We start from the raw sequence: 25,723 nt of genomic DNA, 5'->3' as shown, positions 1-25,723 counted from the left end.
AAACTTTCTCAAATTATCAAATAAGTTACTTCAGACCAATCAGTAAAACGGAGAGTAAGGGAAGAAGAACAGAATGTAGATCTTAAGGTTATAAAATGTGTCTTAATAGTTCCTCATTGGGAAACGTTACAAACCAGTGCCAGTTGTTCTTAAGAAAAGATGTTCTAAACTTTTTTTTTTTCCCCCAGCTGTGATCGACAGGCCTCTACAACACTTGCTGTAAATTCTTTCAGATGGTTTTACTGTTTACTGAGCTTTAGCATTTAAACCCAATATGATACCTAGACCGTTTTGTGAATTTTCCACAACCAATATACAAATAAACTGATGTTGACCATTTCAGCAGTGTGCGTGATTCTCTTTTTGCTGGTCAAGAGTTTGGCTATCTAGTCCAGGGGTCTTCAACCGTTATCAGAACAAATGCCCCTTTGTGGGATTAAACATGGAGCAGGGACCTCGGTTTCATTTGTTTCATTGTGACTTCAATACAAATGAATTTTTTCACAAAATGAGTTCAAACAATCCCATGTTGAAGACCTCTGGTTGAGTCCGAGACGATGCCTAGTGGCACTTGTGACTTTTATAGTTGTCACGCAAAAAAGACAAAAGCACACAAATTCTTACCGATACAGACTTTTAATTTTTTTTTTCTTTACGTACACATTATCAATGATTGTGGATATGATCTAAAGCCCTGCGAGTTTGGTCATGCTCAACCATTACAGACTAGTTTTTGGTTTAAAACAACCATGTCTACCAATTACAAGAACTAAAATGGACCCTTTTTCTTTCATTTACTGTAACATCTAATTGTGCCACTGCAGGCTCATACAGACGTCTATAATTCAGAGTGGTCCATTATGACTACATGTAAACTGTAATGCAGCACTGGACCTTCATCTATTTCACATCTCAAAAAAAGCTAAATCCAGTTCTCTGTGATGTAATTGGATGTTACGGATGTGAGGTGGTAACCACAGGACATTTATTAAGAGATCCAATTCAGCTATTGGAAACCATCATAATTGGAAATTCCTCTGAAGCTCGTTTGACATTGCTTAGATTATGAAATTTCTAGTGTTTAATCTCTAATTGTACATACCTGATATACACAAACGTGACCATTCAGACACTGAATTAGCTTTTCAAAACAATCCTTCAGGAGCATAACAGCTGGACCGACATCTTATCCACAGATCACTGGCAGTCAAGACTACTTAAGAGTAACTGGACAAAAGGGTGCAAATCCTACATTCATTCATGACCACTGTAATCGTGCCCCAAATGGTGCAACATGTATGTAGCTTTGGAGGAGAAGAAGTGTTTGCAGGCATAGTCTGATTCTGTGTGAAGTCTTGGCAAAGGACTCCTCTGTACAGACAGACTCTTACAAGTCACAAAAAGTGAAACTATTGTGCCAAGACACACAAACACTCACCATTTCAGCCATGTGACATGAAGCTGTACAACAAATGAACATGAATTTCACATGTGATCCCTGTTTTTCTGCAGATGGAGAGTGATTTGGTCTATGTGTGCAGCTCACAGGAAGCGTGTGATGGTTTAGCCATCAATGTCCCAGCTGAAGAGGTGATGTTTCACTAACATGTCCTGAACTCCCTCCTTCAGAGGCCTCTGCTCCTTCTCCTGGAAAAAGAGTGGGGTAAAGTGAGCCATTCGGTAATGTGTCTTCACATCTGCACTGCACTGATTAAACAATGCTCCGTTGCCTCGAATGGCTGAACTAATTAAAACAAATGGCTGTGCTCAGCATTCTTGCTGATTTTCATGACTATCTTACTCTAATTAAACATGGCACTCAAGTGCTTGAAGCTCGAGTCAAGACAAGGTCACGGGTGACAGAGCTAAAGGTCAGAGTGGAGATTCCTCAACAAGCTAACATTAGAACTAATGGTCTCATGTTTCAGGTGAATGTGGAGTCACGGAGGAATTCTTAACACCAGGGGCCTCATTTATAAAATGTTGCGTAAAAACCATCCTAAATTTGTTCTAAGATCATTTCTCAAAAGTGCGTAAGTGCGATTCAGAGAAAACGAACGTGCGCACAAAAACATGTGCGTACGCCTCTCTTCCAGATGTGACATTTACAAATCGTAAATGATCTTGAAATTGTGTGCAGCTGACTGGTGTCAACACCGCTTTTATTATTATTGCAGCTTAGATGTTCAAATAGTTGCACTACTCCGACTTTGCCACAAGGAAAAGTTTGTACTCCTGCTCAGACCCTGACGTGGCGGTAAGTACTTTTCCACGTCAAAGACCGTTTTTATAAATATGAACGTTGCCGTGGATTTTAGATAAATTTATGAGGCCCCAGGTGATGCTTCCCAATGCTACTTACAGACAACAGTAAAGCCTCCCATCAGTATCAAGTCTAAATCCAGACTAAAAAGAGGACTTTTCTGAGCATGCATAATTCATAATCACAACATCATTCCTTGCAATACCTGGCAATTCCCACACTGAAGGTGACAGCAACTTATCTCTGTCAGAACAAGACACCCAAAATACTCACCCCTAAAATCTTTTCACACAGTCTGAACTTATACATGACAAGATTTTAAATTAAACTATACATTTCTATCCTAAAAGGACTTTTCAAATGTTGAGATGCCAATAAATAAATAAATAAATAAAATTGAGAGCGTCATCTTCCAATGAGTTCGCATCAACATATTAAAATATACTATTTTATTCAGCAAGGACACATTAAATTGATCAAAAGTAACAGTAAAGACATTTGGAAATAAATGTTCTTTTGAACTTTCTATTCATCAAAGAATCATGAAAAAAAAAATGTATCACGGTTTCCATAAAAAATATTAAGCAGCACAACTACAACTGTTTTCAGCATTGATTATGATAATAATAAATGTCTCCTGTGCATCAAATGATCATATTATAATCATTTCTGAAGAATCATGTGACACTTAAGACTGGAGTAAAGTTGCTGAAAATTCAGCTTTGCGTCACAGGAATAAATATATTTTAAAATGTTTTAAAATAGAAAACAGTTCTTAAAAATTGTATTAATATTTCACAATAGTATTGTTTTACTGTATTTGATCAAATAAATGCAACCTTGCTAAGAGACGTCTTTAAAAAAAAAAATAATTATTATAATTATATTATAAATTATTATAATTATTCAGATGATTAAAATGGAGCACTGGTGATTAAACAATTAAAAAAAAATCACTATTAAGTTTCATTGTGAATAGTTCTGTTGCAAAATTAGTTTTTGCCATTTAGTTGCATAGGACTTGGTGTGAACAGGCCTTTATCTTTCCAAGTACACTGGCATACGAGCGTCTGTCTGAACTAAACAGAGAGCAGTATTTGCTTTAGCATTCCACACAAAAGCTGCTGAACTGGTTTTTAGAGGTTTAGTTCACATTCTGTAAAGCCACTATGTAAACAACAGTGAACAGAAGACCAGGACACACTACTACTACCACCACTTGCTGCTTCTGCAGCTAATTATCAAGCAGCAGGCTAGTAACTAGTTGCCAGCATTACCTAGAGGTCCCAACTAAAGAGGTGATGTTGGACCAAGACATCCACCACTTCTGATTTGAGAACAGGAGACTTCTGGAATGGCAGACAAACACTCAGATGCATGTTAGCCTGTGTGTGGAAGGACATGTGAGACGTTGAGTGAATGTGAGTGGAGGAAGTGCCAATCTCTCACCTCTTTTTTGGTAGGCAGCTCACAGTCTTGGGAGAGACTGAAGGCAAACTTTGAGAGAACTCTGAAAGCAGCACATACAAACCCATGTCAGTAATGCACTCAAAATCAACCAAAATAACATTTATGGCAGTCATTTCTAGCACACAGATGGGCTTTAAACAATTTATATTACAATTAATTTAAATTACATATCATTTGATACTTAATTTGCTAAAAAATTTATCGTGATGGCTTATGATAAATTCTAATATATGTAATATTGTATATTTCACAATTTTATAATTTTATTGTATTTTATCAAATAAATGCAGCCTTGGTAAGAGACTTCTTTCAAAAACATTAAAAAATATAGCTGCAAGCAGCGATTACTGGGGTTCAAGCACTTTAAGACATTTAAAAGACATTATGTATTATTTAACAAACCTGAAACCAGCTAATTCAATGATTAAAAAGAGCATTTTTGGCAATTCCAGGTAATTTACCCTAGAAATACTATATTTATAAACATTTATGTCTGCTATAGCGCCACCTTTGGTCCGATCTCCATGAAACTTGCATGCTTCTTTAGCATCATGTGTCACATGTGCTCACCTAGTTTCGTGAAGTTTTGAGTTTTCGTTTAGGATTTATAGGCTTTTGGGTATATTTGGCCACACCCCTTTTCTAAATTACCCTGTTATAGCTGTCCAAAGGGGAAAATTCAATCTCTATACAAGTCTCTATGACTTACGGTTCGGTCTGCCCGATCAGTTTTAGGTGGAGATTGCTGATCTTTGGCCATTCTAACAATTACAATAGGGTTTCAGCAGTATGCGCTTGAACCCCTAATTCTTGAATTTATCTTCTATTCAGATGATTAAAATGGAGCACTGGTAATAAATAAACTAAAGGAATTTCGACCAATTTGTGAACTAAATTTGCTAAAAAAATGAATTACTATGGCTTATCAGAACATATAACGTTTACATTTTTTAAAATAATAATAAAATAAAAATGTAGATTAACAACATAATTAATTTTTCAATTTTATTTCCATGACTAGTCTTGAAAATTAAACAAAAACAAATTTGAACATTTCTCATTTAAATTGTACAATTATGTTTCAGTTTCCACTTCTTTCTGAATGATTTATGAGCTCAATTTTAGCCCAGAGGCTTAGTCTTACCTGAGTTCACACTTTATCTGAACCCAGCCAGGACTACGTAGGAAAGACCAGGGATGGTACCATTTCTCCACGGCACTCATACTGGAACACAATACCTCCAGCCAGAGGTGCAGCACCTGCTCACTGTCATAACACACATGCATATAAAGAGAGTATATGCCACACACATGCATTGTGGGAAGAGAAAACATAAAAAGATGGTATAACAGCAGGATGACTTACTTTAAGCCCACACAGATGAGCGAGCGGAACTTGACGTCCATCTGAACATGTGCAGCGTCGTGGCTCATGTTGACAGACTGCACTGCCTAAGAAGACAGACAGAGAGCGCTCAATGTATAAACGTAAAACCAGTGCTCAACCGCTCTAATCGCTGATAAAATATTTTTCAGGTTTCTTTCTTTTGTAAAACTCACCCTGTAAAGAAGCTCTTCAGGTGTGAGCACCTTCCCATCTTCATCTAACCTAAAAAGACGAAGCGGCTGTCACATCAGCAAAGCTCCATTATGAAGATTTAGAGAAGGTTGGATCTTATGTAACTACATGTCTCACCTGTAGGTCTTGCAGAGCACCAGTCTGGAGTAGACCGAGTTGAAGTCTCTCTCCACTTCTCTGCTGGCTGCCTGTGATCAACACACACACAACCACAACTCTTTCACTCACTTGAAATACAGTGGAGATCAAAATCAGAGAACAACCTACAATTTCCTAAATGTCAAGGTCACTGCTTAGTCCTATTTTAAGTTATCCTAACAGGAGTAGAAGGGCAGTTTTTTAAAGCAAATTTCATAAGTTAATTGTATTCTGAAGCACAGTATAAAAAACTTAAATGAGATATTTTAAAAATTAGAGAAAATTTACAGATACCTCCAAGTTATTGGTGTTAATCTGGCACATGGTTCTAATTTCCTTAATTATATGACAAACCCTATTTAACTGGCAGCACTCCTTAAGGTGACTGAAACCCAGCAAAAGGAGGCGGTCCAGATGAAGGCCAAAGGAATGACCCTTGCAGCCACTGCAAGAGAAGTTGGTCATTCCAAATCTGTGATTTCTAGAATATTGCAGCTTTACAATGACACTAATTCATTCAAGTCCCTCAAAAAGGCTGGTCGTCCACGTAAGACAAATGCACTAGAGGATAATGCGGAGACTCTCAGTGGGGAATCGGTTCAACACTGCAGCTGGAATTGCTCGCCAGTTCAGCGCTGAATAGGTTAGGATCTGTCTTGGCACATTTAAGAGAAGACAGACTGAAAGTGCACTCTTCAGTGATCAAGCCTCTCATCAGCAGAAATTGACCGGCCCAGAGTCCTGATCTAAACCCGACTGAAAATCTCTGGAAAATTCTTGGCTATAATGTTATGGCTAAGAAACCCACTACAGTTACTTAACTATGAAGAAGAGTGGACCAAGATCACTCAAGAGCAGTGAGAGAAACTAGTGATGTCCTGCGGCCGCAGATGTGTTGAAAGTGGAGAGAGGAGAACTGGTCCAAAGTTCACTTTAGTGATGAGAGCAAGTTTATTATTTATTTGGGTCTGATGGGAAACATTTTGTTCGGCATCAAACGGGAATGACTGAATCCCAATTGCATAAAGAAGTCAGTGAAAAGTGAAGGAGGAAGTGTCGTGGTTTGGGGGATGTTTTATGCAGCAGGAGTTGGGCCTCTTATGCAGCTACATGGCAGTGTGAATGCAAATATTTATCAGAACTTTCTTCAGCAACATGCGGTACCTTCCCTGCAAGCATCTTCTAACCAGCCTGCAATTTTCATGCAAGACAATGTCCCCATCACAATGCAAAACAGGTAAAGCAGTTCCTTAAAGGGGCCATATGATGCGATTTCAAGTTTTCCTTTGAAGAAGAGTGGACCAAGATCACTCAAGAGCAGTGAGAGAAACTAGTGATGTCCTGCGGCCGCAGATGTGTTGAAATCATTCAAAGCAAGGGCCTCTACACTTCCTACTAATTTCTGACAGCTGTAACCCCCCAAAATTTTAGTTGTAATCATCTTTCGTGCTACAGTGGTTACTCTTATGTAAATTTGATCACTGTGTTTTCAACAAAATAAAGTTTTATTTTTTTAAATGCCTTAGTTATTTATTAAGTATTTATTAGTGTTGGGCGATATGGTCATTTTTCAAGTCGTCATATCGCCAGCCTGTGAGATCGCCGATACACGATATTATCGTGAGTGCGTGGGTGGGTGGGGGCAAGAGAGAGACCCTCTGTACATATCAGAGGTGTTTTAAACCACGCGGGCACGTGAGAGAGAGCCTATGACAGCACCAATAATCAAAATAATATACTTTCAAACATAGGCTATTGATAAACTAACATGTTAAATATAAAAATATTTAAAACAGCTATTTCATATATATTCGGATACAACAGTCATACATCGCTATTAGGACCGCACGTCCTATGACAAGTTTGCCGCATCAGAGCACAGATGTTATCAGTCTAAAAGGTCTGCAGTCAATGGTGAAAATCAAAAGTAGATTTATTTTAAAGACCAACAGTTTAACACTAAATATTGGACATAAACGAACACATTAAATATAAAAGTATTTAAAACAGGTAAGTTTATATATTTGGAGTAAAGTTAAATTGAACTGATACATCAGTCATACAGCGCTCAGGACCGAGCGCCCCATGACGAGCCCAATGCACCGCCACAGAAATAAGGATGAGATGCATTCTAACATAACTGTGGCGTTAAACTCAGTTAGTGAGGGCTCTGTTAAAATATTGCACATATATAGGCCGTTCAGATTACTTGTTAAAATGCAATGAAATACCTTATATCAGCAGACGATGTACATCTGTGTTTGTGGTTGGAGACTCCTTCACCGGCTACAGGCTCTAATCCTCATTTGCGCGAGTGTGAAATGCGGTGCTGAAGTGAAGTAGCGGGGCAATTTGATAATAATAGCCGAATTATAATAGGCCGCCTAATAATGATAATAATTTAATACATTTATAGGAGAATGAGCCTAATATTGTCTTGACTATCGACAAAGATATTTGCTATCGTCGATATCTCTGACTGTCTATCGGCACAACCCTAGTATTTATAGATTGTTCTCTAATTTTGCTCTCCACTGTATATGTATCTATATGTATATTACTTTATCTAGAAAACACAACCTGCTCCTACCTCCTCGATGAAGAGCCACGGGTGACAGGGTCCTCCCAGTATGGAGGGCTTCTTCAGGCCGTGCTGAAAGATGGCCTTGAGAGCAGGACACAGTGTGCCTCTGACCAAGTCATTCACTGCCTCAGTTACGGTGTCATCTCCAGCCAGAGAGTACTGAATGACAAGAACACGTGTGCATGAGACAGTTAAGACGTTTATCCCCTATTAACAGGAATTAAGACACAATGCAACTCCAAAAAGCAAAGCTTTTACCTCTTTACTTCGTTCATCCAAGACTTCCACAAATTTAGCAGGAAACCAGCCTAACGGTACAAAAGGTTTGTGAGAAATACTGATTGGTGTAATGAGTTGTATGTAGATTATAAATGTAGTTGGAACCATTTCTGAAAATCAAAGACAAGCTCAATGTGTATTGTAAGCACATCTCAGCTCACCTCTCAGGCCGTTCAGATCTCCAACCCAGCAGTGCTCATCTTTTTGTGAGATGATCTTAGAATAAACACAGAAATACAGTTAAGGAACAAAGCCAAGGCACCAGTTAACATGTTTAGATGACAGAAACTGCAGAGGCTCACTGTGATGATGTCATTCTTTCGAAAACCCAGTTCATCATCGTCATGCCGTTCAAAATCCAGCAAGGCTTTAGCTCGTCTCCGACGATTCCGAGACACAACCAGGAAGTTCTCGTGATCCCTTTGATGGCTCTCCATAGAATAGTCTGGCGTCAAATCCTAGAAAGAGAGAGAGAGAGACGAGAAATGTGCAAACCAATGTTAACAAAAATCTAAAAATTGTATGGGCTATAATAACAAAAATATTGCTAATACTAAATATTATTATTATTATAAAAAAAAAACACATCTCTGTTTGTTATTGTCCTCTTGCATTATTGACAAACTATTTTCCTGTTTGACACAATCTGTATTGTATAAAGCCTTATATAAATAAAGGTGACTTGACTTGACTTGTCAATTCAACAAAACAACTCAGTGAGTCATCAGGTACATAAGTCAGTGTTGCCGTTTCAGTGCAAATGTTCGGTTTCTAATCGAATTACTCCTGACAGATTCTAAAATGTGATTCATGTTATCGAGTGGCTCTTACAGTGCTGCAGTTGCGGGGGTCCAGGCAGTGAAAGTGCTCTGCGGTCCGACTGATGGCTTCTCTCAGCTCTGCCACCAGCTCCGTCTGTTTAATGTTTTTGGCCTTTAGCGCCTCCACCTCGTCCTCCCCCCAGAGAAGCGAGCTCAGAGTGGATTTCCTACGCAGGCTTTGTCTGCGGACCACCTGCACAATGACACAAAAGTATGAGTGAGCCTGATTTCACATTTTGTATATTGCAAATAATGTGTCAAAATGTGGGCATCACAGATGATGATCCAAGATGCTGTTCATGTTCTCAACCTTGTTGAGGTTGGTGTGGAGGGAATGGGAGTTGCCGGAGTTGAGCTGGGCCTGCTCTGCCAGGATGTAGGCAAGATGCTTGTGTCTGTGTGCATCCAGGTTTTCCTGAGACAGAGATCCTGCCAGACGCACAGCCTCGCCCAGCACTGCCGCTCCGTCCTCTAGTTGACTGGGCAGATCTGAGAGTGTGTTGAAGATGGATGCTGAGTTCTCAGATGATACCAGTTCTTCCTCCTTTACAACACAAGAAGAAACCATTGTTATTGACTGTGTGTCAAATCAAACACTCAACACTTGTTTAACATATGAAAGCTTGATTTTTTTATTACAAAGTTAAACAACCTTGATCTTCAGCATGCCCAGCGTAACCTGGAAGAGCACCACTGAACTCTCGTAGAAGAGCAGGTCCCAGATTCGCAGCAGGATGCGGATGTCCACCACACTGGCAAAGGCAGTGAGGAACCAGTGCAGTGTGATTAAAGAAAGCTCTGAGAGGGAAAACATTAACATTAGAATGCTTGGTAACACTTTACTTGAAGGGGTGTGCATAAGACTGACATGACACCTTCATAATCATGACATGACACATGTCACGAATATGAAGGAGGTTTTATGCATGTTTATGACAACTGTCATTAAGTGTCATTCGCTCAGTTATGTCATTTTGAATGCAAATATGACATTATTTGACCTAACCCTAACCTAACCCTACCCCTAACCATAGCCCATAACAAAGACATCTCAAACAATGTCATCTTTGCATTAAAAATTACATAACTGAGCGAATGACACTTAATGACAGTTGTCATAAACATGCATAGAAAACCTTCATATTCATGACGTGTCATGTCATGATTATGTAGGTGTCATGTCATGATTATGAAGGTGTCATGTCAGTCTTATGCACACCCCTTCAAGTAAAGTGTAACCGAATGCTTTTTTACATTTTCTGCACATATTTTGGAAGAATAACTCTTTGGAGCAAAACCAATTAAAAAAAATAACGTGCATTAAATATTTTTGAGGCTGTTGAATCTCACCAATGTCATGCTCCTGCAGCAGCTGGTCTAGACTAGGCAGATACTGCACTATGAGCTGTCTGAGCACACGCTGGTCAGTCTGAACTCCCAACAGCGTGGAGGAGAAGTATGAGGGAGGCAGCAGGTCCTCTATCAGAGCACACATCATCCACAGAGCATCCTCCTCCTCCAGAAACAGCAGCAGACAGGACACCACCTGTATCAAAGACAAACACACACACCTCAGAGTTTGACACCCGATGACCCAAATGTTGGACAACAGAGAGACAAAGAGTCTGTGATAAGGTTGCTTCCCACCATGCCTGTGCCCTGACAGTAGCCGATGTCTGGATACAGCCACGCCAGCCCTCTCAGGACCCGCCTGAGTTTGGGCACCCCCAAACTCGACATGGTGCTGAAGCATGCATTAGTGGGCATGGTCCGCAAAAGATCCTTTTCTATCTGCAGCACAGACAGAGACAACCATAATAAAATCAATACTGGAAGATGGCTATGTAAAGTCTGAGGGTGAGTCTGTATGCGTGAATTAATTTGAGCTTTCAATTGAAAAGAACATCTTCTAATGAAGCAATCAAACAAATCACAAATAAAATTAATATCAATGTTACCTGCAAAAATCCCCAAATTAAGATAATTCAAAAATGTTATTGAAGCAGATGTGTCAAATTTAAAATAGTTCGGTTTAAATGCATATCTTGAGATCCCTTTTTATGTGTTTATTTATTTAAAGATACTGTAATAGCCATTATAATTTATTACATTATAAATTAAGTTAAGATTTGGTGTTCAAGAAACATTTCTTATTGCTAACAATGTTAAAAGCAGTTGTGCTGCCTACTATTTTTGTGAAAACCATGATACATCTTTTTAGGATTCTCAGAAAACTCAATAGTCTTCATTTCAAATAAATCTCTTACTACATCAGATCCGTGGCAGAGATGACATGTACCTGTTTGGCTGCTGTGGTGTCATCATTAGAGCTGTTTTTGACGATTTCCTTGTAGGAAATTTCTGATGTTCTCTTTTTCTGCAGGGCCCCTGACAAACGCATCCACAACTAAGGGAATACATGAAAGAGACAATGAGGAACAAGACAGATAAACACACAAGATCCAGCAAAGATTGAAACGCACCGCTGTTCTCATGGGAATCTCTGAAAATAGTAATACAGCATAAACAAGATATTACCAAGACATGTCCTATTTCAGTGACACTAAGAATCCCTCAAGCATTAACATGGTTGCCATGGGAACATTAGCTGCCTGATGGTGTGTAACAATACAAGGACAGCCTGAAATATGTTGTGAGGTAAAAACACAAACATTTAGAGGGTTGATAAACAGGTTCTCAGTGCTGACCTGTGGTCTCATGCTGTGTGGTATGCCCCCCAGCACCAGGGTCCGAAGGCGGTCAGAGCGAGCCAGTGTGGGGGAGATCTTGTCCCACGTCAGGTCTCCTACAGTGTGATTGTGCGTGAACTCCAGATGGGCTTGCCAGCGAAGCCTTTGCTGAGGGTCCTCTCTCTGAGGGGCTCCCTCACCGCGCTGCCATTTTTTTTTCTCAACCCCATCTGAAACAGAAAAAACCCTGTCTTAACTCTTGTCAGATATGGGGAAAGACAGTACTAGATGAGTCCTGCTTTTAACAGGGCTTGACATTAAGCCTTCCAGGGGGACATCCCTCTTTTTAAACTTGATCACTTGCTTTTCCAAAAGTCAACTGTGACAAAAATTTCTACAACAAAGCTTTGACATAATAAATTATTGGCAATAATTAAACACACTAGTGATATTAAATACATATTAAATACTCTACCATTTGAAAGTTTGGGATCAGTAAGATTTTTCTCACCAAGGCTGCATTTATTTGAACAAAAATACAGTAAAAACTGTAATATTGTGAAATATCATTACTACTTAAAATAACTCTTTTCTATATATATATTGTATAGAGCAGTCATTACTCCAGTCTTCAGTGTCACATTGAAATAATTCTAATATGCTGATTTTGTGTTGAAGGAACATTTCTTATTATTATCTGCTGAAATCAGTTGTGGAAACCATGATACATTTTTTTCCAGGCTTCTTTGATTATTAGAAAGTTCAAAAGAACAGCATTTATTTGAAACAGCAATCTTTTGTAACATTATAAATGTCTTCACTGTCGCTTTGGATCAATTTCATGCATCTTTGCGGAGTATTAATTTCTTAAAAAAACAAACAGTGTTTGTATATTAAAAACTGCCTGAGATGGTGCAGAATAATAGATTATGCAAAGTTCAGCCTAGTGCATAAATTCATTGCAGTTTAAAGACAGATTTAGTTGTTGTTGTTTTCCTCTGTGGGTGTCCTAGATACATGTTAGGGTTGGGACCTGTTCAACTTTTAATGAGTGTTGATGTTCCCACACTAACCTTCACTATCGATCCGGAACCCAAATTCATCATACTGCAGTTCTGCTCCCATACTGGGGTCTTTCTGCAACAGTCAAAACAACGTCTCTGAGAGATGAACCACTTCCCATGAAGATGTTACAATAGCATAATAACATTTATCGGGCACTTAGAGCATTATAAAACAAGACCTCTAAGAAAAAAAAGAAAAAATATATACGAGTAAACTACCTGACAGTACTTGGCCAGGATGTCCTGGGGCCACATGCTGGGTGTGAGGGCCGAAAAAGGGCCCCCTGGGGCTGGAGTGTAATTACCTGCTAAAGAGATCAGAAGACCTTATGAGGGGATTAACTGTGTTTGGCAATACACAAATACAACTACGCTTCCATTTTTATTTTTGTGTATTCATTCAGTAAGCTTACTTGACATGGTCCTGGAGTTTGAAGAGTGCTTCTTTACCGTCTAAAGAGAGGAGTCCGACTATAGCAGGTCAGGTGAAGGTTCACAGGCCCTAGATAAGGAGACCAAACCAAACCAAAAACATTCCCCTAAGACAATATAAATCCAAATAGAGAGCGTAATTACTCAAGTGATCAATGCAATTCACAGCCTCTGAAAATAATCACCTCAAAAATAGGCGTTTAAAGGAGTGAACGAGGCGGAATATCATATAACAACATCACTTTAGTGGAAAAAAAAAAAAGACAACTGCTATGAGGAAGTGAAGTGTCTGAAAGCTTTTTAAAGCTGAACTTGAGCTGTAGGCATCTTAATACTGTCCTCCTTCATGCTCCAGTTCTCCAATTCGTAGACGCAAGCTAAATCTTCAGCAGCACAGCATATTCGGATGAATTAATAATGCCAGTGGGCCCCTTACACGACTTCTCTCTTCATGACACTGACATCAGCTGTATTTACATCTCAGCATAAGGGACCTTTGTTTCTCCACTAAACTCATGACAAACCCATTAGGGTCGATTGGCCGATGTGTTGAAGCAGAGCATGTGCGCTATGTTTTCCACTCTATGGACGTGCGCTCCACTCAGTCGCTCTAATCGCCCAAGCAAGTGCTCCGTTAATATTCCGCTCACGCTCGCCGTAAACCAAGTCCCGCTCAGATCCCGCTCCGTTCTGTAAAGAACAAATTTGCGTGCGTTATATTAGATTATAAATTACTGTTGCCTATATCTAGCCTACATTCTGTAGGTCTACCTATTGGTTCGGGTCAGTTTAAAAAAAATATAAATTAATTTATTATTATTTATTAATTTTAAGCAATAATGATTTTAATAAGTAATTACGAAATATAATCATTCGTTCCATGATTTAGGCCTACTAAAACTAGGGAACGAACGAATAAACGAACTAATGAATTCGTGGCAGCTAAGCCTAAACAAGAGAACGAATACTTAATTCGTGGCCATAATTTAGACTACCGGTTGCGGCTCGAATCAAGTTCAAGACATTGATGCTTGCATATAGAACAGCCACAGGCTCAGCACCCGCCTACTTCCACTCACTACTACGAATCTACATCCCCTCCAGAAGTCTGAGATCCGCTAGTGAGCGACGCCTCGTGGTACCATCACAGAGAGGCTCAAAATCACTTTCCAGAACATTCTCGTTCACCATTCCTGGCTGGTGGAACGATACCCCTATCCGGAATGCTGATTCTCTGACAATTTTCAAGCGACAGCTGAAAACTCATCTCTTTCGAAGCTACTTGACTTCCATCATAAATTTTTTTTTTTAAATTCTCTCTCTTTACTTATTCCTTCTCTTTCTAGCTTGTACTTATTTGAACAATGTCTAGAAACTTGGTATTACAAACACTTCCCGTATCTGCAAAATTACTAAATGTAAATGTAAACGAAAAAATTAATTCTTAATTCGTGGCCATAATGTAGTCCTAGCATAAAAAAGAACTAGCCTATTCTAAATTCATGGCCGTGATTTTGTCTGCATGTCATGATCGAGTCTCCGTACAACCGAATATAACCTTAGCCTACCTGTTTATTCATTTATTATGGTATGTAACTAGCTCACCTTTTGCTGCACCATGTTTGCGTAGCACATCCTCGTGCTTTCTGGCAATGTGCCGCTTCAGATTCCAATATGAATCTTTACTAACTTTAACAGTCTCCCCGCACTCCCTCTCAGTTTCTTCTCCCTGCTCATTCTTAACTTTGATTTTTACTTTACATTTATGTATAAGGCTTGCAATTTCATTGAAACAATATCTGAACTCCATAACTGCTCTCTGAGAACAGCAGCGCCTGAGCACAAAGCGTTCCCATTCTGCGTCTTCATTTGTTAGTCTATGGTTAACAGTTTTGTCTAATAAGTTGCTAGAGAGAATTGTTAAACAAAGAAACTAAACTGTATATGAAAAAGTAGGCCTATTACAGCACTTGCTTTTATATTATTAGTAACAGAAAGTCAAACACTATAATATGTTCTCATTTAACGTCAGCATTCAGCAAATACGCATTTATATCATTTAAACAAATCTTTGTATATCTAATAAACATTTAATTTCACAAACGTTGCAGACTTAGTCGAATCCAGCTGTCAGATATTCTGAAGTGCACATTTGTAGCCAGCATGAACGTGTTCTGTTTGTGACGGTCAGTCCATGTGAGTTGAATGTGTACAGGAGAGTTTAGCTGTCACTGGAGACGCACGATCGACAAACTTTAAACCCTTGATTTCAAATTATGCTGCACTATATTCAGTTGCCCACCGTCATATTCACTGTGTGCTGTATGTAAAACTAGTATTACCTTCTCTTTATTAGAAAAAATATGATTCCCAGTGCGCACAAACTTACCAGATTATGGAGCATCAGCTTGGTTACAGTGTTACTTCCTTTTTATTCACGTTTCAAACTATTTGTGAAAATACTGTAATACGATTACAGAATCAAGGAGTTGCCATCTAATGTAAGTAATTATAATTCAAATAATTGTAAAGTATACAGTGGGTACGGAAAGTATTCAGACCCCCGCACTATAACAAAGAGTGAAAAATTGAAGGGGGTCTGAATACTTTCCGTACCCACTGTATATACCTTACATATCGGCTTTATATCGGCCACCCTGCTCTCTAAGATATCGGCATTGGCATCGGCCATCAAAAAAACAATACTGGTCGACCACCAGTCTCTGCTCCAGTGTTTTAAGAAACCCGACAGTTTATGGCTGCTGAACCAGCCAGAGGCTTTTTAGAGGGTATGCTAAGGCACCATTCAATTTCCTAATTTGTTTCAAATAAATCACTTCCTTGAATGCCAACGTCTCTTTGGGAACGGAGTGCTATCTTCCTGCTCTGCCTATGTGTGTGTGTGTGTGTGTGTGTGTTCAACATCACGTAAGAGAGCAATGGAAAAACTTAGATGTTATCTGGATATGCATAATGCAAGTACAGGGCCTCCTGGAAGCTCCATTTCACTGATTTCACTGCCTGGTATTATTACTTGGCCTAAAGGACTGAGCTTGTAGTAACTGAGCCTTATAGTCACACTAAAGGAAAAAGAGCTGGACACCAACATCCTGTGGTTATGTATTGATTTATGTGGGCCTGGATGAATGGTGCAAAATCTAGCCTTGAACAGAGCTCAACAATAAGAAAGACCTGCTATCAAAAATGCAACATACACTGATCTTGTACATCCATTCCCTGCAAACCTAAACACTTGGTTTGCTGTGATTCTCAACCTTTTTGACAAGTCGCCCTACTGCCTACAACAATATTCAAAAGCCCCATGACAATTCCAGTTTGTTCATGATGTAAATAAGGATATTAAGGATAAGGTTTTTTACTATTACTAAGTATTTTTACTCACAATTTCCACCCAATAAAACATTTTAGAGCTTGGAATAACTAGAAAAATGTATGCTTTATACAAATGGCCATGGAGTTATATAATTGTATTAAATTACTTGACTTTCAAGGTCTATAAACCACACTTTCAAATTGAGAGAATTTTACATATCATGATATGATACAATTTAATACATCCTAGTTTTCCAAAACTGTGGGGAATCCTGGTTCTTCAGTTGCCGAGAGGGTGAATTAAAATAAGAAATATCTTGATTTTTTGTTGTTTTAGCTTATTTTAAATAATTTTACGTCATCTTGAAATTTGCTATTCCCCTGGTTGAGAACTGTTTGTAACATTACAGTTGCAAATTCTGTCAACAAGATTATGTTATCTAACTGGCTAACGTACATTAGGATTTGTCAAAACATGACAAAAAATGACTTGTGACAATCTTGAAATCATCAGTAGGAATGTGAAATCATCAGTAAAGTTTTGCATTGTAAGCCATCGTTTTCCAACAAAAAATTTGTTTATGAATTTATGACGTTATATTATATCCGCACTAGGGTTGTGCCGATAGACGATAGTATCGCGTACTGGCGATAGTCAGAGATATCGACGATAGCACGTCTTTGTTGATAGTCAAGACGATATTAAGCTCATTTTCCTATATATGTATTAAATTATTATTATTATTAGGTGGCCTATTATAATTCGGCTATTATTATCAAATTGCCCCACTACTTCACTTCAGCACCGCATTTCACACTCGCGCAAATGAAGATTAGAGCCTGTAGCCAGTGAAGGAGTCTCCAACCACAAACACAGACGTACATCGTCTGCTGATATAAGGCATTTCATGGCATTTTAATCCGCACATTTTCCAGATTGCTGCAAATTGTAACAATTTTGCAAAGAAAACGACATTCAATGAAAAACATGTATAATTTTATCAAATAAAAAATATTTATATCTGTATAAGTGGTGTGATATAAAATATCTGCCTTAGTGGAGAAAAAACAGCAGTATATTTGCTCTCAAGGCTGAGAGGACGCGAACATTAGCAGCACCACAAGCCGTTAAAACAATGTGACAAAACACACGCAAGTCTGACGCAAATGCTTAGTCACGATTGTTAAACATCTATTTGCATTAGTTTATATCCAGCTGGTCACTTTAATGCATTTGTTATCCAGCGAAGTTGCAGGTTTAAAGTAGGGGTGCTCCGATTGATCGGCTACCGATCACTATCGGCCGATAATTGCTTTGGGATGTTTGATCGGCGGTTTTGATCGGTGGTCTCTAAAAAGGCCGATCTCAAGCTGATGACGCGTCTGCCGTGAGAGGTTTGGCACGACATGCAGCGGCACAGTCTCGGTCCGGCGCGGGTGAAATAATTATAATGCTGAAGGTGAGGTACAATTCATATTTCTTCATTAAATAACTCAAAGTAATTTGAAAACTTTCTGTGAGACGTAATTTCACAAACAGCGCGAGTGAATGACCGCGCGCGCTCTCTCTTTCCCTCTTAAAATGCACAAATGGCTTAAAATCACATCGCGTCTGCACTATAAGCTAGCTGCACAGTTGACACAGGAATTATCACTTGCACAATCGAGGCAATGTTGCATCGTCACTAAAGTTTATGAATTGCATTTCTTTTTCATTCTTGCCAGTGTTTAAACCATTCACGCTCACACGCTCTCCTGGAGACTGAGCGCTCATGCACACTCACAGTGCACACACATAACGCCAGGTTCACACATTCTCCGTTTGCAGTACGTATTTTTTCCACGCTAATGTTAACGGATTTTAAAGCCTTCACATGGCACACGGTTGCGATCCGGCAGTGCATTCCAGGAGCGGTCTGCAGCAGTGCAGAGATCGTTTCCGCTGCACGTGCTGAATTAGCATTGTTTGCTGTAAATATGAAAACGAACATGTAGTAATTACACCATAAATGCATATAATTAGTCTACTGTGTTTCACAGTCAACACATATGGCTTGTTGGCAAGGTTTAAAGGAAAAGAGCACTTTTAGATAAACAAACTTAAAGGCTAACTGAAATAAAAACAAAATATACAGCATACTAAAAAAATAAAAAAAACTGAAACAAAAATCACTTAATCTAAGCTAGTTGCAACTCAACAATACTAAAATAACATTGGTGTGTGTGAGACCTTCATGCCATGAGTTGGGTGAGGAGGCACGTGGCAGCTCTTTGACGACAGCGGGATGGGGAGAAGAGAGGGAGGGATGGGGGCAGCATGCTACATGACTCACTGCGTGTTGTGACTAGAAGCTGGAGGAAGGAAAGATTGAGGTGGGGCTGATGACAGACAGTGGGAGCTTTCTCGTTGAGGTTGGCAGTGCTCATTTTAGGGTACTTTTGTTTTCCGTCACAGCTGGACACATAAGCAACCCTCTACGCACACCTTGGCAATATAATCGCCATTCGATAGTACATTTTTTTGTTTACTCAAATCTAAGAATTTATTAGCCAATGGCTAATGTTAGACATTATTTAGTCGCCCAGAGTAAGATTTAGTCGCATATGCGAGTGATTTACTCGCAATGTAGAGGGTTGATAAGGCACTCAGAGGCCAATCCAGAGTCCTGGCACTGGGCGTCATAAACTGGTGCTCTCTGCAGGATCTCCTGACCTACCCTGTGCTTAAGGAGGGTGTGTGTGAACCACACTAGATAAACAGAGCCGAACCTTACAGCCACACTATACACATGTCAAGGGAGTGCCCGATGTAAAGACGTATCCAAAACTTTAAACAGATGAAGGAATCTTTGTTAGCAAAGGTGTTGACTACATTGGAAGCACATTCAATCTTTCAAACCTTAGAGTAGAACAGTGCCTGTCCACTTCTTCAGCGGTGCTGGTTCTGAAATCATCTTATTCATTTTCCCAATAAAGATTTTAAAAACACTAAAAAGATTTTTTTCTCCATTTCTGTCACTGATGGAGCCTCAATTGCGTATTCTGTGCAAGTTGAAAAATGTCAACTCGAAGAACTTATTGACATGTCCGGTTTGACACGTCTGGTTGTATCAGAAAATGAAGGAAAGTATTACAGGATGATTTTATTCATGCAAGTGACACGAAAAACATTCCGTGAGTAATCTAGAGCTATAACACGATGCGAATAATAAACAGACGAAAATATATGCCATGCCGCACCGCCCAGCAGTGTTCAGCACACAGATTTCACTCTCCCTCTAGCCGTCGTCACTGCACGGTGTGACGCTCCGCTCAATATTCTGCTCTATGAATTAATTCATTACATTTTTTTTATTTATATAGCGCTTTTCTAGGCACTCAAAGCGCTTTACATTGTCAGGGGGTATCTCCTCATTCTCCTGAATGTGCGTTCCATTGAGTTGCTCACGGCCCATATGAACGCTTTACTCATGCTCACTGGAAAACAGAAAAAAAAAACGTTATATCTGATTCTGTTGCATAGAACTGAATAAAAATAATATTTTGATATTTAATATTAATATATTTTCTGTCCAATTTTATTGTTACTTTGAATAAAAGTGTGGTTATTTTATTGGCTTATGTTTTTTTTAATTCAGTATCAATATTAAAATTATTGAATTAAATTAAAGTCTTACAAAATTACTTTATATTATTTAATAAAATAATAAATAATTATTACAAAGCATTTTCCTTTTTGGTTTTCAGCTAAGTGCATCCAGAATTTTAATCTCGGTGCATCCCTAGTGTTGGAAATTTTTATTTGAATTTTTTTTTGAAAGACCGACTCAATTTAGAGCCCTGCATGGGCCTCAAATATAGGCCCGAGCCCGGCCCTGGCCCGAGACGCTCAGGCCCACTCCTACTCCTCCCTGATGCTCTGCATCATAGACTGTAAAAAAAAATATGGACGACGCGTCTCCTATTCCTTCCACTATAGAAAAGCGAAGCCAACGCATCTCAGTATGGCCGCTGCCATCTTGAGTAAATGACATAATTTGGAGCCCGAGTTTGCTCAGTAAAGATTCGTTTGGAGCCCAAGTCTGCGCAGTAGTGTCGTGAGGTGGAGCCATGGTATCAAACTCCCGCCCAAACTCCCGCAGACCCAAACAACCATAACGACACGCCCCGTTTTTATAGCATCAAACTACTAGCTAAAATCAAACTTATCACAAAAACTAACAATTGAACATATATCAGCGTGATAACAACTACCTTAAATGACCAAAATCGGAAAATTGTATTGGAAGTGTAATTAATTTTTTTATTTGGACTCAAGTCCCATTCGTTTACATGGAGGGGGCAGGGTTTATGACCTGTACTGCAGCCAGCCACCAGGGGGCGATCAAAGATCCCTTCACTTTTCAGGACGTGTGAGGCACACCCGCTCTGCATGGTCAACTGTTTGCTTATATGCGTTGCGTATTGCATAGGTGATGTATAATATTTATAATATAATCAATATAACAATATTTCATACAGTAGCCTATGTGTGCTCTGCGCGTATATGGGCACAATAAAAGTAGAGAAGCTAAATGAGCCCGAGTAAGACCCGAGCCCGATCTGTTAAAAAAAAAATGGCCCAAGCCCGGCCTGAATGGACTCAGCGTGTCGGGCCCCATTGGGCTTGCAGACCTCTAACTCAATTACGTTTTTTGCGGTGCTTCATGGGAGTGGGCAGGCCTAAAGATCACTTTTGGCATATTTTGCTCACTGCACCACTCTGATTGGTGGCATTTTCTGTACAGAATCATGGGTAATGTAGTTTTTCACCATGAATTCCACTATTAAACACGATTATTTTAAAAATAAGTTGAATTAATGTAAAGAGATGGGTTCATCAATAGCATATAAAATCAATTAATCTCAGAGCTCACAATAGGTCTGTCTTTAAAGGTTTATCAGTTATCGTTAAAATCAATTTCCCTTTGAACGTCCATAACTCAGCTGTGTTGCAGAATCAGTTCCCCTATGGAAAAAAAAAAAGAATGGGATTTTTTATCTCTGGAACCCAACTGTTTAACTCATTCAATGCTGTTTGAGTCAACAAATGTTTACAGCTCATTGTATTAAATAAGATTTAAATAGTCATGATGAAGAATTTTTATTCTAATAATTAAAGTGTACAAGCTAAAAATGTAATCTAAAAATCATTTAATGAAAGGACAGTTCGCCAAAGGTGAAAGCCAAGTCATCATTCTCTCACCTGTATGACTTACTTTCTTCCGTGGAACACAAAAATAGATGCTAAGCAGAACGACAACCTTGGTCACCATTCACTTCCATTGTATGGAAAAAAAAATGCAATGAAAGTGAATGGTGACTGCTGCCGTCAGTCCATAATATTCTGCCTAACATCATATTTTGTGTCTTACAGAAAAAATGAACATGACAGCATTCTTCATTTACAGTCGATTAAGACCTTTAAATAAACAAATAATCAATGGCAGGGCGAGTCCATTACCATATGGCAGCTGAAATGAATTTGCGAACTAGCGCAGTTCACAATGAATCAAAATAACGAAGCGGTACCAAACAGTTACCGAACCTAATAAAACACAGGTCATTCATCATCACCGCGGCATAATAAGACAAGCATCTAGACGTAACAACAGTGCGCTTCAAGTAAATACTGCTGCTGTCAGTCAAGCAAACTTCTGAACACCTCAGAAGAAGAGGAAATGTTCATATCAGTTCCTTATTTCGTGCGGAAACAGTATTATTACACATAAAGGGCAAATTAAGGCTCTCTAAATACGAACATATTGTTCTCAATAATACGTGACAACTAACGCTGAGAGGACATTCAAATGTGTGCCACTTTCATATTCAATATCGTTACTGAGTAAAATACATCTGACATAAACACAGTACGCTAAATATATCTAAAAGCGTTCCGAGATACTAACAGTTACTGGCTAAAGCCATCCGAGCATCAGTGATCAAAGCACTTGCCGCTACGTTTAGCCACCGAGCTAGCGAGCCAACAAATGTTGTATCTTCTTACCTTACGTCATGTTGAATCTCCTTTCTGAACAGCTGTACTTCGTGGTACAATTACACATATGTCTTACAGATACAGTGTAAGTATGGGATGTGTACTTGTAACTGGCGTTTTGTGATGATGGTGGACGGTTGCATTGACCTACTGTTTTGCGTCATACACCTGTTCGTGTTTCGCATTCTCACTGAAGGAGTGTATTCTTCCGCCTAAAGAGATTTCCTGAAGAAATAGTTCTCATCCTGTTAACAGATTTTGACTCTTGGAAGCAAAATACTTTATGTAGCAGTAACTAATATATATATAGCAGGCAAGTCACCCGTATTTTGACAATCTCTGCATACTCCCGTATTTTCACCTAACTGCGCTTGAGTTTTCAAGTGAAGCCATAACGTGTTATTAATTGAAGGAGAATCTTTTTTGCAACGAACTGCTCCCATTAGCCGCGCTGTGTAGCCCATTATAGTAAAATTCAATAAATAAACTCTGTAACAGTGGCGCGTTTCTCAACGCTGAAAAATCATGAAGCAGAGCAGGAACTAGAGCGGACTGCCAAAACAATATCATATCCATCCGCCGTCTTGACCAAACTTAATGACGTAGCTTTACAGCGTTGATTATAATCAGTTCATTCATTTAAGGCCTCTCCATCTCCTATGCTTGTAGATTTAAAAGGTTTAAAGCTTATTCCTTGCTGCTTATGCAAGTATTCTAGCGTTTCCATCTGCTTACAGGAGGCTGACAAACATGAAAAATTCGTAGACATTTAGTTTTGTTACAGAGTTGCTTATTTTTGCGTAATGTTCGCACATTTTATGTACTCCTCTTTAAAAAACGCCATAAAGATACAATCATTCCATAGATCAAGGCTTCTTATCGTCATCTTTAAACCAAGCTTTGATTTCCTTAATATTAAGGAAAGACAAAGACGCTAAAATTTGTGGCAGCTACAGACCTGTTAGCCTAATTAATATTGATGTTAAAGTACTAGCTAAAGTACTGGCCAAACGGTTAGAGGCTCATCTTCCATCCATTATATCAGATGATCAAACTGGCTTTATACTGGGTCGTCAGTTGTCATGTACGTAGACTTCTGAATGATTATTTGTGGTTTTACAAAAATGTGGTTTTGGATCTAAACTAATCTCATGGATTCGTTTACTGTATTCCACTCCCTCAGCTTGTGTGAAAACAAACTCTGAAACGTCCCCTTATTTCTCTCTTCCTTGTGGCATCCATCAGGGTTGCCCCCTTTCTCCTCTCCTGTTTGCTTTGGCTATAGAGCGCCTCTCTATAGCATTAAAATCATCTTCAGTATTTTCAGGTATTCACAGAGGAGAAAGAGAACATCGTGTCTCATTATATGCAGATGATCTCCTGATATGTTTTAGACCCTCATAACTGCATAGATAACATAATGCATCTGTTGAATGAGTTTGGCTCTATTTAATAATATAAGCTGAACTTTGCTAAAAGTGAATGTTTTCCCATAAATGAATTGGCAAAACAGATTTCTCCAGCTATGCTCCCTTTTCGCATGTCTTTTACAGGCTTCTGTTACTTAGGGGTTTATATTTCAAACTCATTGAAGTCATTGCACAAAGAACATTTTATAAAATTAATGGATCGCATTAAAATAGATCTTCAGCAGTGGAGCAGTCTTACACTATCATTAGTAGGTAGGACTGAACCAATTAAAATGAATATCCTTCCACGAATACTTTTTCTATTTCAGACTGTTCCCATTTTTCTCCCCAAATCTTTTTTTAAATCATTTGATGCCACTATATCCTCGTATATTTGGGCTGGTAAGCCTCCACGTGTACACAAGTCAACTCTTCAAAGAACCAAACAAGAAGGGGGTCTCGCTCTTCCAGGTTTCCTTTTCTACTATTGGGCAGCTAATATTCAGAAAATATATGAACGGTGTAACTCCTCGGATATTAATTGGTGTACGATAGAAGCTAGCTCCTGCACATCTTACAAAAATTTGGTTTTGGATCTAAACTAATCTCATGGATTCGTTTACTGTATTCCACTCCCTCAGCTTGTGTGAAAACAAACTCTGAAACGTCCCCTTATTTCTCTCTTTCTCGTAGCACCCGTCAGGGTTGCCCCCTTTCTCCTCTCCTTTTTGCTTTGGCTATAGAGCCTCTCTCTATAGCGTTAAAATCATCTTCAGTATTTTCAGGTATTCACAGAGGAGGAAGAGAACATCGTGTCTCATTATATGCAGATGATCTTCTGCTATATGTTTTAGACCCTCTTAACTGCATAGATAACATAATGCATCTGTTGAATGAGTGTGGCTCTATTTCAGGATATAAGCTGAACTTTGCTAAAAGTGAGTGTTTTCCCATAGATGAATTGGCAAAACAGATTTCTCCAGCTATGCTCCCTTTTCGCATGTCTTTTACAGGCTTCCGTTACTTAGGGTTTTTATATTTCAAACTCATTGAAGTCATTAAAAAAATAAAATTTTATAAAATTAATGGATCGCATTAAAGTAGATCTTCAGCGTTGGAGCAGTCTTCCACTATCATTAGTAGGTAGGATTGAATCAATTAAAATGAATATCCTTCCACAAATACTTTTTCTATTTCAGACTGTTCCCATTTTTCTCCTCAAATCTTTTTTTAAATCATTTGACGCCACTATATCCTCGTATATTTGGGCTGGTAAGCCTCCACGTGTACACAAGTCAACTCTTCAAAGAACCAAACAAGAAGGGGGTCTCGCTCTTCCAAATTTCCTTTTCTACTATTGGGCAGCTAATATTCAGAAAATATATGCATGGTGTAACTCCCCGGATATTAATTGGTGTATGATAGAAGCTAGCTCCTGCACATCATCCTCGTTACCAGCATTAGTTTTTGATCCCAACTTGCGGCGCCTCTCTAAATACACTACTAACCCGATTGTACTTTCTTCGCTTAAAATCTGGAAACAGTTTCGTCACCACTTTAAATTAAATACTTTATCCATTTATATGCCGATTTGTGGTAATCACCTTTTTACACCTTCGGCTTT

The 25,723-nt window shown here is 38.9% G+C and overlaps 1 protein-coding gene across 3 annotated transcripts; it reads right to left on the bottom strand.

Annotated features, from left to right (window-relative positions):
• Positions 1-628: 628 nt before the first annotated feature.
• LOC107689630 (small G protein signaling modulator 3-like) lies at positions 629-22,897 on the bottom strand. Of its 3 annotated transcripts, XM_016487713.1 has the most exons (22): positions 22,700-22,897; positions 13,302-13,390; positions 13,108-13,196; positions 12,898-12,961; positions 11,843-12,054; positions 11,434-11,541; positions 10,782-10,925; positions 10,485-10,680; positions 9,787-9,932; positions 9,445-9,678; positions 9,145-9,327; positions 8,616-8,771; positions 8,475-8,529; positions 8,293-8,342; positions 8,041-8,193; positions 5,430-5,500; positions 5,294-5,342; positions 5,100-5,185; positions 4,878-5,000; positions 3,713-3,773; positions 3,541-3,612; positions 1,576-1,647 (listed from the first exon to the last, which is right to left on the bottom strand). In XM_016487713.1, exons 2-21 carry the CDS (start codon positions 13,306-13,308, stop codon positions 3,541-3,543), a joined length of 2,259 nt encoding a protein of 752 aa, XP_016343199.1. In that variant the 5' UTR covers positions 13,309-13,390; positions 22,700-22,897; the 3' UTR covers positions 1,576-1,647. The 3 variants fall into 3 exon arrangements, with proteins under 3 accessions (XP_016343197.1, XP_016343198.1, XP_016343199.1); XM_016487711.1 differs by lacking the exon at positions 3,541-3,612 and having other exon boundaries at positions 629-1,647; positions 22,700-22,896; XM_016487712.1 differs by lacking the exon at positions 3,541-3,612 and having other exon boundaries at positions 629-1,647; positions 13,108-13,193; positions 22,700-22,896.
• Positions 22,898-25,723: the final 2,826 nt, after the last annotated feature.

This window comes from Sinocyclocheilus anshuiensis, unplaced genomic scaffold, assembly GCF_001515605.1.
Source record: "Sinocyclocheilus anshuiensis isolate Anshui unplaced genomic scaffold, SAMN03320099.WGS_v1.1 scaffold813, whole genome shotgun sequence".
Classification (NCBI taxonomy): domain Eukaryota; kingdom Metazoa; phylum Chordata; class Actinopteri; order Cypriniformes; family Cyprinidae; genus Sinocyclocheilus; species Sinocyclocheilus anshuiensis.
Note: the sequence above shows the minus strand (reverse complement) of the source record. Positions and strands in the feature narration are given on the sequence as shown.